This window comes from Pteropus medius, unplaced genomic scaffold (assembly GCF_902729225.1).
Source record: "Pteropus medius unplaced genomic scaffold, Ma_sr-lr_union100, whole genome shotgun sequence".
NCBI lineage: Eukaryota > Metazoa > Chordata > Mammalia > Chiroptera > Pteropodidae > Pteropus > Pteropus medius.
Window position 1 is genome coordinate 471,078 of NW_024349798.1, and position 18,690 is coordinate 489,767.

General features: G+C 44.6%; 1 protein-coding gene across 3 annotated transcripts; it reads left to right on the forward strand.

Moving 5' to 3' along the window:
• Positions 1-15: 15 nt before the first annotated feature.
• Positions 16-7,976, forward strand: ZNF668 (zinc finger protein 668). Of its 3 annotated transcripts, none has more exons than XM_039884427.1 (3): positions 16-167; positions 5,305-5,970; positions 6,545-7,976. In XM_039884427.1, the coding sequence occupies exons 2-3, from the start codon at positions 5,324-5,326 to the stop codon at positions 7,755-7,757; spliced, it is 1,860 nt and encodes a 619-aa protein (XP_039740361.1). In that variant the 5' UTR covers positions 16-167; positions 5,305-5,323; the 3' UTR covers positions 7,758-7,976. The 3 variants fall into 3 exon arrangements, with proteins under 3 accessions (XP_039740361.1, XP_039740363.1, XP_039740362.1); XM_039884429.1 differs by lacking the exon at positions 16-167 and adding an exon at positions 426-595; XM_039884428.1 differs by lacking the exon at positions 16-167 and adding an exon at positions 613-1,680.
• Positions 7,977-18,690: the final 10,714 nt, after the last annotated feature.

An 18,690-nucleotide genomic window follows, 5' to 3' on the forward strand; every position in this document is an offset into this window, starting at 1 on the left:
ACTTCGCCTTCCTCCCTAGCAGAGGAAGCTCCCTTCCACTTCCGCCGGGCGACCCCGCCTTCCTCCGCCGCTGGGTCCTAACGCTTGCCCCTCCCTGGCAGTGTCTTGGGCTCTGTCGGTGAGAGGAGCTGCCGCTGACTCCACGGAGTAAGCCTAAGTCCATTCAGGTAGGAAACGCCGGCAGGAAGCCGCGGGGATCCCCAGGCGCCCCTAGTGTGGACGCAATCCGAGCGAACCTCAGTTTCCCTGTGGGAGCTGAGGGTGGATGGGGTTGGCCTGGAGCGAGCAGCGCAGGCGGGGCGGGAGAATTGCGGTCCTGGGAGGGCGCAGGCAGGCTCTGGGCCCAGCGGGTCCTAGAACCCGCCGGCTGTCCCCGCGGGCGGGCTGCTGCGGACGCCTGGGCTCTCCCCGCGCGGCTGCCTGCCTCACGCGGTGCGGCCTCGGGGGTCCTAGAGCCCGCCATGTCACAGGCTTTTGTCCCAGGCGTGGGATCCTCCTGGCAAGGGCCCCGGCGCCTGCTGCCCCCTCCCCGGCCGAGGTCCTGGCCGCCCCTCCCGCGGTCCTAGAGAACGCCATCTTGCAGGCCTTTGTCCAGGTCCATTCATTTGTTCATTCTGTCATTCTTCGTTCACTCTTTCTTTCCACGTTCTCCGCGGCCACATTTTCCCAGGGTTGTTCCGAGACGAGTCAGCCCCAGGCCTGTGGGGCTTCTCGCGGGAGCGCCGACACCTAGAAGGTTGCAGGGAGCGAGAAGCGCAGGGTTCTTACAGCTCTCGGCCTCTCCTCGGTGTGTCTCGTAGGCCCTAAAGCTCTTTAAACTCCCACGTACCTCAGCAATTGATTTCACTGACGAGAAAACAGGTTCAGTGCGCCGTGGCGCCCTTACTTATACTGCCTATTAAGTATTTCCGAAGGCATTGGGAAAGCGAATATTTGAAGGATGCAAAAGAGTTTTCCCATGGGAGAAGGCAAGCAACTGCTCTCGAGGCAGAGGGCACTGTATGTGGAACTGCATTTAGATGGCTGCTGCTTTAGTCTCTTGGGATGGGGTCACTGTCGCTGGAGCTGAGGCTGGTAAAGTAGCTTGGGATTAGATTGTTAACCGACCATTTTGGAGGCCTAGGAGATGATTAGCCCTCACCTCTGCACAGTTCCCCATCCTCCATCTCACCAAATCTCTCATAGGCCGTGAGGCCTTTTGGGTGACTATTTGTCTAGACATGGAGAGACCTAGGTGCAGAGAGAATAGAAAGTGGTTCCTTTTTTTCACCTCATCCCTGTTCGCAGAGTCCTGGTCTAAACTCTCTGGGAATTAAACCTCTACATGGGATGAGTAATGAAGCAAGTCTTCATTTTCCTCCTAAGTCAATAGTAAAGCAAAGACAAGTCCCCTTCACTAAAGCAATGAATCCACTGGGGGGACATAGGGGCGATATTTGGACCTTGAGAACTTGGACAGGCAGAGAAATTCAGTCATTAAATAGTTGTTGACAGACATTCTCACAAATGCCTGCTATGGCTGCAGGCCTGGGTTTGAATTCCCTCTCAGAGGTTAATTCTTTCAGTTTGTTTTGGGGTTCCAGTCACAGTTCTAGGTGTAGTAGATACAGAATAATAAAGGTTCCTGGCTTTTGCCAGCCTAGACTCTTGCAGAGAATTAACAACCAAGCCATAAAATGGGTAAGTGCTATCAAAGCAATAATCGGGACAGAAAGCAGAAGTTTGGGAGGCAGACCACCTGTCTGTGACCATGCTTGTGTGCCTCAGTATCCTCATCTGTAATACGGGAAAAATAATACTGTTTAACTTAGTCCGTTCAGGCCACCATAACAAAAAACCACAGATGTGGGGCTTAAACAACAGAAATTTATTTCTCACAGTTCTGAAGGCTTGGAAGTCCAAAATCAAGGTGTTTGCCAATTAAGGTCCTGGTGATGACTCTTTTTCTGCCTTGTAGAAGGCCATCTTCTCACTATGTCCTCACATGGCCTTTCCTTCGTGCATGCATACATTCAGTCCAAAGCAAAGTTCTAGGTAATTGGGAGGCTTAGCTTGAATAGTACACATAAAATTCTTAGAATGATCTCTGGCCCATGGTTAACTTGTAAGGAATGTTGTCCATGTGGGCACCATAAAGAAAATTAAAGAGGGGAATACAGAATGATCAGCAAGGGTACAGATATCATTAAAAATGTGGTCAGAAAGCCCTCTTTGAGGTGATAAGGAGTCAAGTCCCAAGTGAAACCAAAGAGATAGCTACACAAAGATCCTTGGGAAACAGTAGTTCTAGCAAAGGTAACTACTAGTGCAAAGGCCCTGAAGTAGAAAGGAATTCAGCTCTTTGAGGAAAAGAAAAGGAGTCTGTGTGGGTGGAGCCTAGTGAGCCAGGGAAGAGGAGTGGGAGGTGAGGTAGGCAAGAGTTAGATGGTTCAGGGACTTGCTGGCCATGAAAAAAGATACTGGTCTTTGTCCTAGGAGCAGTGCAAAGTCTCATTATTTGGCTAATAAACCTTAAGTAAATGAAGACTGGTGAGAAAGAGCCCAGCCCAGAGATCTGAAGACTCGAGTTTGTGTTTGGGCTCCTTGCTTAGTTATGAGTCCTTGTGCAAGTTTTTCCCTTTATGGCAATATAATCTCTACATCTGAAAACGAGGTATAGTAAAATCTCTCTTTCCTAGAAGCTTGTGAAGACCTATTAATGAGTCTTTGGTTCTTAAGTGTTGAATGTTAGTTGGAATGACCCAAAGTGTTTTCACAGTACAGATTTCTGAGTCCTGCTCCACATTTCATGGATGATTATTCTCATGCAGGGGGTTCACAGACCTGACTTGGAGAAACATCACTCTAGGGAGTGGAGGATAGAAGAGTCCTCAGCAAACTGTGACTTGAAGAGCTAATGGTGGGGTTTTAGACAGTGGCCTAGACTACCTGGCCCTCTGCTCTTCATGGAGCTGGGCGCCTGCTGGAACCAACCTGGCACCCCCCTATTTTTCCACCTGGGAAGTGTCTTAGGAAGAGAGATTTACCCTTCTGACTATCTGGTTTCCAGTTCACAGATAGGAAAACTGAGGCACAGAGCTCAGAACCCATGGGATCCAGCCCTCTGAGAGGGAAACAAAGTATTCTGGCTCTGGTCTCAAGGCAGTTCTACAGGGGCAAGAAAAGACAAAGGCATGACCCGAGCTCAGGGTCTGCTCACTGTGAGGCTGGCCCAGGCAATAGACCAGTCTGGAAGGGCCTAGATAACTGAGCAAGGGCCCAACGACCTATCTCAGGAAGCTATGAGAGAATTAAATAAGGAGCACTGTCAGCAGTGTCTGGCTCAGAAAAGACTCAATAATTGAGGGCAGTAATTATTCTTATCACATTGAATCCTCACTCAACTCTGTGAGGTAAGTTACTATTATTACCTCGGTTTTTCAGATGAGGAAACTGAGGTCCTACAGCATGAAGTAAATTGTACAACATCACAGCTAGGAAGGAAGGGAGGCAAGATTTAAAGCCAGGCAGTTTGGCTTCAGAGATGGTGTACTTAATTAAGCACAATGCTATATTGTTTCTCCGTTGGGCCTCAGTTCCCTTATCTGTGAAAAGGGAGTAATAATAGAACATTTCTCATGGTGTTGACATGAAGTTTAAGTGAGTTAATACATATGAAGAGCTTAGGATACTTATTTAACAAGTGCTCCGTAAATATGATTTATCGTTTTTTATTAAGAAGAAATTTTACCAGTCAGACTGTCTGGAAGGGAGGTAGTGAGTGCCTCATCCAGAGATAGAGAGAGAGCCCCTGGAAGCTGAAGGGGGAATTCAAGCCTTGGGGAAGGTTGGGCCTTAAGCCCTTTAACTCACTTTCCAGGCCCAGAGTTTAGTGGGAAAGGTGAAAAAAACAAGCTGAAGGTAGTACAGAGTTGTGTGGGATTGGGGCCAAAAACCAAAGGGGAGATGCAGGAGATGCAAGAGCTTCCTGGGGGAAGTGGAGCTCAAAGGAAGGATTAGTAGGATTTGTAACAGCCAGGAAGGACCTGGGAACTTGCATGGTGTGATGGAAGCCATGGAAAGTTCTTAAGCAGGGGACAGAGCATCACACGATGTTTTAGGAAGAAGACCCAGCTGTCTGTGCAAACTAGATTATGTGTGTAGGGGTGGGGGACTGAGGCTACCAGGCAGAAGGGTGCTGACTCTAAAGATACAGCCTTTGCCACTTACTCCAGGGCCTTCCATGTCTTCCCTGGGTCGTAATTTAGAAGCCACCAACTCCTGAGGTGTACAGATGAGGAAACAGATTTAGAAAGGATCAAAGAATTCCTACCTCCCAGCCTAGCTTCTGGGCACACTTCTGGGCACTCCCACCTTGGCCACCCCCAGCAGCTGCTGCTGCTCAGCACTCCTTAAGTGGATCTGCTGTAATCCTCTTCCTTTCATCCCCCAGGGAGGATGAGCTGGTGTTAAGACTAATGCAGCTGTTAATCCTATTTCCTGATCCCCAGGAACAGCTGTGTGGAGGATGTCTGGTCTCTGAACTAAGAATGAAGGGGCCTCAGCTAGAGTGGGTGTCCCAGGTTTCTAACTGCTAGCAATGGCTCAAGCTGCCTTGAGAGTAATTGAGCTTCCCATGACCAGACCTATGGGAGCAGGAGCCCAACAGCGATTCCAGAGCAGAGGGCAGACCAGGATTCCTGTCTGGGGTGGAGTCCCTTACAGCTGTGCAAGGCCAGAATTCTGCGTGAACAGTTGCTGCCTCTGTAAGCTAATCAACTAGAGGAGAAAAACAAAATACATATGCCTGGGACCTATCACTTCCAGACAGATGGTGCCTATCACATTTAGCCCACTGGTTCTGCCCTTTTCTAGACCCACCTCTGTCTTTCCTGGGCAGAGACTTTCAGGCCAGACCCACATCTGGGTAGCCTCTTAAGGAGTGCTGGGCAGCCTTGCAAAGGACCCTGCATCTTGGCACAGGCTGAGCTGAAGAAGGAAGGATGGAACCAGGGCCTTCTGGGAATGCCACAGGATTTGGAAAAGCTCAGATTGGGGAAGGAAGTGTAGGTGGACATTTTAATGACTCTAGCCTTCTACCTTAGCCCCTATGAAGTCACCATGCCCAACTCCTTTCATCATCGAACAGACCAGAGAGGAAACTTGAGCACAGAGTTTCAGAGCCAGGAATGTTTGGAAGGAAGGATTGGGAGGTCCTGGGTAGGAAATGCAGATGAGATAGGGTTCCCAGGCCGGGCTTTGGTGAGGGGAGAGGCCTTGGAGAATGGAAAAGGGATGTGGCTTCTAACTTTGCTTCTCTCACAGAACTTTGTCCATCGAGGCCATGGAAGTGGAGTCTGCAGAGGCCCGGTCACCAGGCCCTGGTTACAAGCGCTCGGGCCGCCGCTATAAGTGCCTGTCCTGTACCAAGACGTTTCCAAATGCGCCCAGGGCAGCACGACACGCTGCAACACATGGGCCTTTAGACAGCGCAGAGGAGACAGGAGAGGTGAAGCTGAAGCCAGAGACAGAGCCCAAAGCCGAAGATGCCAGCGGGGACAAGGTGTCCGGTGCAGCGGCTAAACCCAGGCCTTTTGCGTGCCTGCTCTGCCCCAAGGCTTACAAAACGGCACCCGAGCTGCGTAGTCACGGGCGCAGCCACACGGGTGAGAAGCCTTTCCCTTGCCCCGAGTGTGGCCGCCGCTTCATGCAACCCGTCTGCCTGCGCGTGCACCTGGCCTCGCACGCTGGCGAGCTGCCTTTCCGCTGTGCGCACTGCCCCAAGGCCTATGGTGCGCTCTCCAAGCTCAAGATTCACCAGCGCGGTCATACGGGTGAGCGGCCCTACGCCTGTGCTGACTGCGGCAAGAGCTTTGCCGACCCCTCTGTGTTCCGCAAGCACCGGCGCACACACGCCGGCCTCAGACCCTATGGTTGCGAGCGCTGTGGCAAGGCCTACGCAGAGCTCAAGGACCTGCGCAACCACGAGCGGTGAGGGCGCCTGAAGGGGTTGGGAAGAGCAGGCCAGCAGGGTGGAGGTGGGACAGTAGAATCTGCCTTGTGACCAATGGGACCTGGGGTTGGGTCTTAAGGAGCGTAATGAGCTAATGGGAAGGTGAGTTTGGTGGGGCTATGGTGAGTGGTGAGCACGTGGGAGAAGCTGGTGCCTCTGCTTGGTGAGTGGGTGGGGCATTGCAGGGCTGGGCACACTGTCTTGAGATGCAGCCGTGGAGGATGCCAGTGGGGTCTGCTTAGCCTGGGTTCGTGGACAGCAGAAAAGGGCACAGGGCTTGAAATTGGGCCACTCAGAGGGTCCCTGGTGGAACCCAGGAGATGCGAGTTGGGCCTAGTATGTCTGGGTCTTTGGAGTGCAGAGAGGCATCTTTTCTGGAATCTAGACATCCAGCCTGAAGATTTCTTCTTCTGGGGTGCAGCCCTGTGGCTCTTAGGGGATTGGGCCAACACCCCCAGGATGTTAGAGGCCCCTAACTTACAGTGCATATAGGCAGCAGGGGTCAGGTTATGGGCCTGCCATCTTCATGCTGGGTTCCCCACACTCCCACAGGTCCCACACAGGTGAGCGTCCCTTCCTCTGCTCAGAGTGCGGGAAGAGCTTTTCCCGCTCATCCTCGCTCACGTGCCACCAGCGCATCCATGCAGCGCAGAAACCCTATCGCTGCCCAGCCTGTGGCAAGGGCTTCACGCAGCTCAGCTCCTACCAGAGCCACGAGCGTACTCACTCTGGCGAGAAGCCCTTCCTGTGTCCACGCTGTGGCCGCATGTTCTCCGACCCCTCGAGCTTCCGGCGCCACCAGCGGGCGCATGAGGGCGTGAAGCCTTACCGATGTGAGAAGTGTGGCAAGGACTTCCGGCAGCCGGCGGATCTGGCCATGCACCGGCGGGTGCACACAGGCGATCGGCCATTCAAATGCCTGCAGTGTGACAAGACGTTCGTGGCGTCCTGGGACCTCAAGCGGCATGCTTTGGTGCACTCAGGCCAGCGGCCCTTCCGCTGTGAGGAGTGCGGGCGAGCCTTCGCCGAGAGAGCCAGTCTCACTAAGCACAGCCGGGTGCACTCGGGTGAGCGCCCCTTCCATTGTAACGCCTGTGGAAAGTCCTTTGTGGTGTCGTCAAGCCTGAGGAAGCATGAACGGACCCATCGAAGTAGTGAGGCCACGGGGGCTCCGCCACAGCAGGAGCTGGTAGTGGGGCTGGCACTGCCTGTCAGTGTGGCAGGCGAGGGCCCAACGGCCCCAGCAGCAGGTGCAGGGCTAGGGGACCCTCCAGCCGGGCTGTTAGGGCTGCCCCCAGAATCAGGAGGTGTGATGGCCACCCAGTGGCAAGTGGTGGGCATGACAGTGGAGCATGTGGAGTGCCAAGATGCTGGGGTTGGGGAGGCCCCTGGTCCCTTGGCGGGGGCAAGTGAGGTGGAGGGTGAGGAGGTTGATGAGAAGCCACCGCAGTTTGTGTGCCGGGAATGCAAGGAGACGTTCTCCACGCTGACGTTGCTGCGACGCCACGAGCGCTCACACCCAGAGCTCCGGCCCTTTCCCTGCACCCAGTGCGGCAAGAGCTTCTCAGACCGCGCTGGGCTGCGCAAACACAGCCGCACACACAGCTCTGTGCGCCCCTACACCTGCCCCCATTGCCCCAAAGCATTCTTGAGTGCAAGCGACCTGCGCAAGCATGAACGCACCCACCCTGTGCCCATTGGGACCCCCACGCCCCTTGAGCCCCTTGTGGCTTTGCTAGGAATGCCTGAAGAGGGGCCCGTCTGAGGTCCATGCACCTTCATCTGCATTCTCAGGAGCCCAGCCCCCATAGGGTGCCTCCTGAACCTCCCTTTGCATCAGCTTATTCTTTAGACCCAAGATCCCTGCTCCCCAAGCAGCCTGCTCACCTTCCCAACAAAGATCTGGGGACAGTGGAGGCTGGTACCCACTGTTGAGAGACATGGCTCTCCCTGAATAACACTCATTAAAGCATTCACTTTTACACTGGGTTGTCTTCTGTGTTCTGGTTGGGGATAGGGGAGCAGAGTTTGGGCATCCGATACTGTTCAGTGGAGACCCCTGGATTGACAGATTAGAAACCAGAAAGGTGTATGGGTACATTGTTTCTCAAAGTATGTTTCAGAATGTCTTGTGACAAAGGGTTCCATGGTCAAATAAGTACAGGAAATTCCCTATGCCTTTCTTGGGGACTCTTGATCATCAAAAGTGCATTAAAGTCATTGAAGTCCTGCAATGAACAAATGCATATAGCTTTGTTTATCCCATATTTGCTTGACCACAGAAACCTTTTATCAAGTAGTTCTACTTCTGTCCTTTTACAGAAAATAAACTGAGACCCAAAATTAGTGGATTTCCTATATACTGCAATAACAAATTAGAAAATATACTTGGGGAGAAAAGGTTCCCATTCACTACAACGAAACCCATTAACTACAGAGTAATAAACTTCACAAGACACATGCAAAACCTATATGAAGAAAATGATCTTTTAATCCTGAAGGATATAAGACCTAACTAAATGGAGACATATACCATACATCTGAATAGAAAGGTATTATTTAAGAATATTGATTCTCCCCAGCTTAAACCTTAAATTCATTGCTATTCAAAAAGGATTTTTTAACAGAACTTAAAAATCCAAAGTTCCTATACATTTTTTAAAAACAGTGGAGGTGATGTGTTTATATACCAGATAAGCACCAAAGCACTGGCATAGAAAACAGGTTTTGTGGGGTTTTTTTGTTAGTTTTTGTTTTTGTTTTTTTGTTTTTTGGCACAAGAATAAATCGGTGGAGTTGGAGAGGGTTCAGAAACAGTCCTGACTATTTCTGGGGATTTAGTTTGATAAATGTGATTATTCTAATCAGTGGATAAAAGATAGGCTGTTAACTAAATTTACAGTTATAGCCGTACTCTGAAAGACTGCATATCTTTTAAAGTAATTTTTCAAAGACCAAAATGGAAAAACAAAAATGAGGCCCCATATTTAGTATAAATTGATATGGCCTCTTGGGAAGATAATTGAATCACATTTATGAAAAAGTTGAACCCTTTGACTCAGCAAGTACACCTCAAAGAATTTACTTTTTTTCCCCCATTTCTGTGGCAAAATTGAAGGTAAAAGTGTTCAGTACAGCAAAATGTGTGACAGTGGAGCATCAATATCCATTAGCAAAGGACTAAGACTAGCCACTAAAATATATTATGTAGCTATTTTTAAAAAAATGAGGCTTATCAAGCTATATAGTTGAATGATATCAAAAAAATATGTCAAATGAAGAAAAAGTGAAAAGCAGTGTGGCCCATTTGGGCCAAATTATACACAAGCGCTCAAATTCCTACAGAATATTTCTAGAACACTCAAGAACTGATTCTGGAGTATAAATTCCAGCCACTAGGGCCTTTCACATTTATAAGCCAAAACAAAGCCAAAGGTCAGAGTGGACCAGATCCTCTTTTCCATGCTTTTATCATTCCTAGACTTCGAAGCCACCAAGTTGGCAGCTTTAGGAAATGACAAGTGTACAGCGTATGTTCAGGCCCAGGTGCCAGTCATGGGGGACATTATAGCAGCTGGTCCTAGCCCAGGACCGGTACACCAGGTAGCACCAAGAACAGAAGTAGTAGGTATTTCCTTAAGGTCAGGGGCCTCAGTGTTGTCATGCCCAGGCTTTGGGAGGAGCCCTCATTCCTGTTCTTCATAGAAGAGCAAAAGGGGTACATGGCAACAGAGAGTCATGGCTGCAGGAAGAGGGCACTAGTTTGGCTATGGACACTCACTGCCCATCCCCAGAACCAGAGGACACTGACCCCAGGCTCCTGCTTGTTCAAGGTGGGACCGAAGTCTGAAACAAGTCCAGGAAAGAACCAAAGACTGAAACATGGGTTGGAAGCAGGGAGACTTTGGTTAGTACTGATTTGATGTGTAATTTTAAGTAAAATGATTTATTTTGGGAGTTGAGGAGGCATCTTTTTAAAATTTGTACAAAGATACCATATACACATATCAACAGATATGCTTGGGTATTTACCATGATGATTGAAGTAGAACCCATGGATGTTCAGAAGGGATCCACAATTTCTGCTCCCTTTCTGGGCCCAGATAACCCACCAGTTCTTTGGTCTCCCTTATCTAACACCTTAGGCATTCTATATCCCAGTTCCTGCTCACTGGGGACTCAAACAGTCTGACTTTAAAAAAAAATTAACAGCTTTATTAAGATGTAATTCAGATACCATACAATTAACCTGTCTGAAGTGTACAATTCTGTGGTTTTTAGTATATTCACTGGGTTGTGCAATCATCACAATCTAGTTTTAGGATATTTTCATCCTCCTAAAAGAAACTCCATACTCATTAGCTATTACTGCTTATTGATAAGCCCTTACTCCTACAGCTCCTTTCCCTCAGCCCTAGTCAATCACTAATCTTATATTGTCTCTATGGATTTGCCTATTGTGGACATTTCATACAGGAATAATACAATACAAAGTCTTTTGTGATTGGCTTCTTTATATTCTTACATAATGTTCTCAAGGTTCATTCATGTTGTAGATTGATCAGTACATCATTTTATTGTCAAATCATATTCTTTTGGATATAACACTTTTGTTTATCCATTCATCAGCTGGTGGACATTGGGGTTTCCATTTTTGTCTATTGTGAATAATGCTGCTATGAACATTCATGTACAAGTTTTTCTGTGGACATGTTCAATTATCTATATATTTCTAGAAGTGGAATTGTGAGATCATAAGATAACTTTATTGTTCAACCATTTGAGGAACTGTCAGACTGTTTTCCAAAGTGGCTGCACCATTTTACATTCCCACCAACTGGGTATGAATGTTCCAATTTCTTCACATCTTCACCAACAGTTGTTATTAAGTCTTTTTTTATTATAGCCATCCTAGTGGGTATGACTTTGTGGTTTTTATTTGCATTTCCCTGATGGCAAATGATTTTGAATATATTTTCATGTGCTTATTGGCCATTTACATATAATCATTGGATAAATGTCTATTCAAGTCCGTTGCACGGTTTTTAATTCATTTGTGTGACTTTTCGCTGTTGAGTGGTAAGAGTTCTTTATATAGTCTAGACACAAGTTCTTCTGATTTGCAAATTTCTCTCCCATTGTTTGGGTTGTCTTTTTACTTTCTTGATGATGTCCTTTGAAGCACAAAAGTTTTTAATTTTGATGATGTCCACTTTATCTATTTTTTTTCTTTTGTTGCTTGTGCTAAGAAACCATTTCCTAATCCAAAGTCATGAAGATTTAGTATATGTGCTGCCAAAGTGAGCACAAGGTCATGAAGATTTATGCTTACGTTTTCATCTAAGAGTTTTATAAACATAAAGTTTATAACCTAGTTATAAATTTACAAGTTTAAAAATTATAAACTTTTAAAATAAACTATAAAAGTTTTATAGCTGAAAACTCTTAGATTTAGTTCTTTGATCCATTTTGAGTTAATTTTTGTATATGATTTGAAGTAGGGGGTCCAACTTCATTCTTTCACATGTGGATAACCAACTGTCTCAACACTGTTTGTTGAAAAGACTATTCTTTCTCCATTGAATTGTCTTGACAACCTTGTTGGAAATAAACTAATTAAATTAGAGGCTTTATTCCTGGACTTTCAATTTTATTCCCTGGATATACCTGTTTATCTTTCCTTATGCCTGTACCACACTAGCTTTATAGTAAGTTTTAAAATTAGGACCTGTGAGTCCTCCAACTTGTTCTTCTATTTCAAGATTATTTTTGTTTTCCTGGATTCCTTGCACTTCCATATGAATTTTAGTATCAGCTTGTCAATATTTGCAAAAAAAGAAACAAAAAAGAAAAGAAAAAGAAAAAGAAGCTAGCTGAGATTCTGACAGAGATTGCATTGAATCTGCAGATCACTTTGAGCAGTATTGCCATCTTAAAAACATTAAATCTTCTGACTCACGAACATGGGATGTTTTTAGATTTTTAATTTCTTTCAATGGTTTTATAGTTTTCAGTGTAGAAATGCTACTGTTTTTTGTTAGATTTATATCTAATTATTCTTTTTGTTGCCATTATACATGGAATTGTTTCCTTTGTATCATTTTTGCATTATTCTTTGCTGGTGATAAGAAACACAATAGATTTTTGTACATTATTCTTGTATTCTGCAACCTTGTTGAACTAGTTATTAGCTCTAATAGTTTTTGGGTCTGTAAATAGAGATAGTTTACTTCTTTTCCAATCTGGATGCCTTTTATTTCTTTTTCTTGCCCAGGCTAGAACTTTCAGTACAATGTTAATAGAAATGGTGGGAGCAGACATCCTGATCTCAGGGGCAAAACATCCAGTCTTTTACCATTTAAGTATGATGGTAGCTGTGAATTTTTCACAGATGCTCTTTGATTAACTATCAAGTTAAAGACATTTCCTTTTATTCCTAGTTTCTTACACTTTTAAAAATTATTATGAAAGGGTGTTGGATTCTGTGTCTACTGAAATGATAATGAGTTTTTTTGTTCTTTATTAATATACTGTGTTACATTTAATTGATTTTGGATGTTAAAACCAACCTTTCATTCCTTAGATAAATCCTACTTGGCCATGCTGCATAATCATTTTTATATAGTGCTGGATTTGGTTTGCTAAGGGCAAAATTTTGTTGAAGATTTTTATATCTATGTTCATATTAAATATTGATCCGTATTTTTTCTTGTGATGTCTTTGTACATTTTTGTCATCTGGATGATGTCCAGACAGCTTGACTTCTAGCCCTCACTTTTCTTCTGCCCTGACTTCCTTTACCTTCCTCAGTCTCTACCAGGACTGTCCCAGGTAGTGAATGCATCTTGGGAATGCAAAATCGTAGAATTTGCTGCTAGGGCAGAAGCTGGCTGGCATCACCCCTCAGTGTGTATTGTAGATTGCCATCATCATCCCCTCCCCAGCTGGATAAATTGGAACTCCTCACAGAAGAACGCTCCAGGACCAGGGCTGAGGCAGAGGCAGGGCAAGGCAGCAGGCTTTATAGGTAGGGTAGTCATTCTGGATTCAACTGAGGAATTTTGGAGACATTTTCAATTACATACACAGCCCACTCTCAACAGAAATCCCTGCCCCTGGAGTCTGCCTTGCTTTTAGTTCCCACCCCAGCTCTGACCTTATCTCTAATCTACTCCTTCTACTCAGCAGGTTCCAGCAATTCTGGCCTTCTCTTTGTTTGTTTGTTTCTTCCCAGTCTGGGAGCCTTTGCACTTGCTCGTCACTGGAGTTGGAACCCACTGCTTAGATTTGCCGACACTCATTCTCTTTGTTCAAGTCGCAGCTCAAATGTTACTGTATAAATTTCTATTGCTTCATAATAAATTATCACAAACTTAGCATCTTAAAAACACCACCCATTTATTATCTCATAGTTCTGTAGTTCAGAAGTCCAGGCTGACTCAGCTGACTCAGGTCCTCTACTTAGGGTCTCATAAGGCTGAAGTCAAGGTTTCAGCCAGCATGGATTCTCTCTGGAGTCTCTGGTGTAGAATCAACTTTCAGACTCTACCGGGTTTTTACTGAATTCAGTTCCATTTGGCTGTAAAACTGAAGTCCTCGTTTCTTTATTAGCTGTCAGCCAAAGGTTGTTCTTACCTTCTAGAGGCAATCTACATTCCTTGTTGGGCCCCCTCCTTCTTCGAAGTTGGCAATAGCACTTCAAGTCCTCTTGCTTCAAATTTCTCTGACTTCTCATTCTGTTTTCCTCTTGTTACTAGCTGGAGAAGCAATGTTATTACATTGGACCCATCTGAATAATTCAGTATAATCTCTCTATCTTAAGATCAACTGATTAGTAGCCATAGTTATATCTGCAGTCTTTTTTGCTATGTAAGGTAACATATTCATAGAGATTAGGGTATGGAATCTTTGGGGGCTATTATTCTCCTTACCACAGTTTATCCTCTAGCCCTCAAAACTTCACATCTGTCTCATATACAAAGTACATCCGGTTCCTCCCAAGGTCCCTAAAAGTCTTATCCCATTACAGCATCAAGTCAGAGTCAAAAAAAATTCTCATATAAATCTCATCAAACCAAAGTCTCAAATCTCATTATCTAAATTAGATGCAGGTGAGGCTCTAGGTATAAGCCATCCTGGAGTGCAATTCTCATCTATGGGTCTATGAAACTAAAGAAACATGTCATGTGCTCCTAACATGCAATGGTGGAACAGATGTAGAATAATAGTTATAAACGTTCTGGTTCAAAAAAGGGAGAAATGTAAGGTAAAAAGGTGTCACTGATTCAAAGCAATTTCAAAATTCATCTGAGCAAATTCTCTTAGGTTTCCAGGCCTAGAAATAATCCCCGTGGACCTGTTCTGCCCTCTGAGCTCTTAGCTCTGCCCTTTGGATTAATCACTTTCCCTTAAGAAGCCATCTCTGACTAACTATTAAAACAGCCATCTCCATTGTCATTTTTTTTCACATCATGCTGCTTAATTTTTTAATAATACATGTCATGGTTTTGGAATATTTTAGCTATTTCTATACTTATCCTCATCAGTAAAATATAAACTCTATGAAAGCAGAGACCTTTTCTGTATTTTCACCTTTATTTCTCCAGCACCTGCCATAATGCCTGGAACTTAAGTCTTACTCAATAAATATTTTATGAATAAATGAACAAATGAGTTAAATGTGAAATGGGGCGATGTGGTAGGCTGAACAATGTCCCCCTAAATCTGTCCACATCCTAATCCCTGAAACCTGAAAATGTTATCTTATATGGCAAAAGAGATTTTGCAGACATGACTCAGGTAAGGATCATGAGATGGGAGATTATCCTGGAGTATTCAGGCGGGAAGGTAATCACAAGATTATAAGGGGGAGACAGGAAAGTCAGCATCAGAGGAGAGGGTGATGTGATGATACAAGCAGAGATTGGTAGGATGTGCTTTGAAATTGAGGATAGGGCCACTAGCCAAGGAATGCAGGCATCCATTAGAAGCTGCAAAATGCAAGCAAATTGTTCCTCCAGAAGGAACCGGCCCTGCCAACTACTTGACTTTAGCCCAGTGAAACTAATTTTGGACTTCTGACTTGTAAAATAAACTTATGTTGTTTTAAGCCACTAAGTTTGTGGTCATTTGTGACAGCAGTAATGGGAAACCAATGCAATTGGGATGGATTAACACTCATAGTGTGTGACTGCAACTGCTGGCAGTCCCCCGATATTTGTTCTTCCAGAATGGGACTGCTTCCTGGAATAGTTCCCTAGTTCCCCTAGAACTTTTATCTGAGTAAAATGATGCTCAGAGTAAAGCTTATATTTCTCAGCATCCCTTTCAGCTGGATGTGGCCATGTAACAACATTCTGGCCAAAAGGATTAGAGCAAAAATTATCTGTACAAGTTCTACACTTTAGGGTAAAGGGCAAGCCAGTCCCTTCACTTTTCTGCTTCCCAAGGGCTAGACTGTGGGAGTGGTGGTGGTCCATCTTGGATCATGTGTGTGAGGGCAATACTCCAGGGATGGAATAGCAACAAGATAAATAATAATTTTATCATTCATGGGTCCTGATAACTTTATTCAAAGACCCACCATGCTAACTTGGAATTTTATACAAGAGAAAAATAAACTATCTTGTTTAAGCCGTGGTTAGTTTGGGTTTCTGTTTCATGCAGCTGTACCCACACATAAACTAGTACAGAATTTCCTATCCATTATGTTGAGGCTTCTTGGAAAGGTAGACATCCGTGCAGTTAAGGAGAGTTTGGGCTTTGCTTTTACTCTCTTTTTTCTTTTGGGCAATTTCTTTGTAATGATGCCATTGTGGTCTTAAGATGTATGTGAAATTGACATTTACCAGGAACCAAGTTGATGCTAAAAGGTCTGGGGCCCCATCCCCCTATTGTTTTTCTAGTTCCCATGAATAGCTACCACTAGTTGCCAAGAACCAACAAGAATCATGAAGGCTCCCTGGACCTGATGGTAAATATTTCTGAACAAGGGGCAAAGGCTCAGACCTCATAGCATCACAACAGCTCATTTTAGTATGCCAACTGTCATGGTGATAGGAAAGGAGAACTGAATAGAGAGCTTCTGCAATATGGAGGGAGTTTTTATCAGTCAGCTAGGATCAAGTTATGCTGCAGTAACAACCCCAAAATCTCAGTAGCTCACAACAATATGTGTTTTTCTCACTTATAATCCATGTCCTCCATGGTAACTGTGGCTCTGTTCTACATCATCTTTATTCCAGAATCCAGTCTGAAGGAACAGCCTCAATCTGGAACTTTCATTCTCAAGAAAGAGAAGAGAGGAAAGTTGGCACACCCCACAATGGCTCCTAAAATTTCTTAGAAGCAGAAAGCTATAAAGAAGCATAAAGCAAGCTATATGCCCAAAGCTGATGTTGGTGTAGTGGGATATGTAAATTCTTTGTATGGTGGGGTCCCATAGGGATGGCCAATGAATGTTTCTGAACAATTGCAAAATCTTCCCCAGTTTGCCAGCCTTATCACAAATACTGCCTGTGTTTTCCCCATGTGCTAAATAAATGCATCCCCTTCTCACCCAAATGACTGATCTAATCATGGCATCAAGTTCAAGTCCAGGTCCTCTATTAGTCTCTATATCAGGTCCAGATATGACTTCTCTTGATCCAGAGACCTATGAACCAATAAATTAAAGTAAGTTACATCTGCCCCCACAACCACATCCAACTTTGAAGTGAAACAGGGACAGAATAATAGCAGTAAACACACCTATTCAGAAAATAGAATGAGATATATGCACCAGTTACTCATCCATAGTAATTCTAAAATCCTTCTGGGCAGATGTTGAGAAGGCCCCCCACCCTTCCCTGGGAATAGGACTGTGTCTTGGGACTATATCTAGTTCATTCTTCTCCATGTCCTTGGCTCTGTCCTTAGAGTGGCCCATCCTTTTCTACTTACTCTCCTTGGCCACATTTGAGAAAATATTGGAAGTTATGCCTTTCTGAGGTAGAGAAGCTTTCTCAGTCTCCTTCATGCCCATAGAAATTTGGAGGCCATCAAGGTCATATTAAATTTTGAACATTCAGTCTTAAAAATCCAAGCTAATGGCTTTTTATGGAGGAGAGGGCTTCTTATCTATTTATTTAATTTCAGTCAGTTCCATGGGCCAACAGCCAAATTCACAATTCTTTTCAGACATGCCTCCATTTAGACTTAATTATAAGCAAATGGAGCATACAAACACCCCTGAGGGAGTTATACTCTTAATCTCTTTTCTCTGAATCACCTTGACTAACTGAAAGGATTTATTGGGAACCACTTTGACAGATTCAGAGGTTTTAAAAAAGACATGAGAGCCATACACTTGATATGGTCCTTGCCACAAAGATGAGATTTAATAAAAATTTGTGGCTTAAGGGCCTTGTAAGTTGTATCTTTCACTCGTTAAAATGTGGATCACTTGCATAGAGTTTCTATATTCTCTTCCACTTCTGCTTACAAACTGGCCAATTATTTTCTGAGGCTACTCTTTCTTACAGTAACTTGTCAACTGTAACCAATAGCAACCAAGACACACTACTAATATTCTTTCCCAAATTTTTTGCCTAAAGTCCCAAGCTCATTTAGAATTTATATTCTTAGTTACTTCTTCTAGCTTACAGTTTAACCAAATGTTTTACGTAAGTTTAAGATAAAGTTTGTTACACTTCACCACTGTAGAACACACTTCACCATCTTTCCAACTTCCAGTGATGGTTTCCTCACCAGCTACTGTCCAGCTCCAAGGCCAAAGTCACATAATTCAGGTTTATTTTTATTGTGGCAGCACTCCACATCTGGGCACTAGTTTTGTAACAGTTAATTTAGACTTATTATGATGTGGTAATAACCAACCTCCAAGTGTCAGTGGCTCACAACAAGAGAAGTTTATTTCTCACTTACATCACACATCATTTTACAGGTGAGCTACAGTACAATATCATGTCATCTTAATTCTGGGTTCCAGGATGAAGAAGTCTTGATCTGGCAATTTCCAGGCTCAAGGCAGAGGTAAAAGAGAAAGGAAACTGCCAGACTACTTGTTGGTGCTTAAAGCTTCTATTTACATTTCTGCTTATATTACATGGGCCAAACCAAGTCATGTAGACAAGCCTATTGTAAATGGGGCAAGCCTATTGTATAGTTCTCCTATAGTGAGGGACCCAGTAGGAAAGACAGCATATATTTGTAACAATAATATAATCTACCAGAAATGTCAATCATCGAGCTTGTCCACTCCTTTATACACACTCCGCTGCAGTATTTTGTATACTGTAACATCACATACATCTTGAGCAAGAATAAAGTCTTGACTTAAGGTAGATATATCATAGGAAGGTCTATATAGCCTGACCTAGACCAATCATGTCCCTTTGCTTAGAAATTTGAACTATGGAACATTGAGTGAACAAGGCCATACGTGGAGAGAGCTGCAGCTGAAAGATTGTGATGCAAGATGGATTTAGAAAAGCCACAACTAACCAAGACTCTGATTTTTGAAAGTTGGACTGATAGCAGCCAAGCCAAGATTTCAGTGCAAATCATGTAGTTTTTGACATGACATGACCTCATTCATGTGTTTTCCACAGGGAATGGGTATACACAAGGGAGCCTGTGAAATCTCCAGTGCATGGGGCCCCTTGTCTGGTAGGTCTGCTCTAAACTTATCACTCACC

Coding starts and splice junctions, on each gene's coding strand:
- ZNF668 (XM_039884427.1), top strand. CDS start 5,324: ATGGAAGTGGAGTCTGCAGAGGCCCGGTCACCAGGCCCTGGTTACAAG. Junction 5,971..6,544: donor GACCTGCGCAACCACGAGCG/GTGAGGGCGCCT, acceptor ACACTCCCACAG/GTCCCACACAGGTGAGCGTC.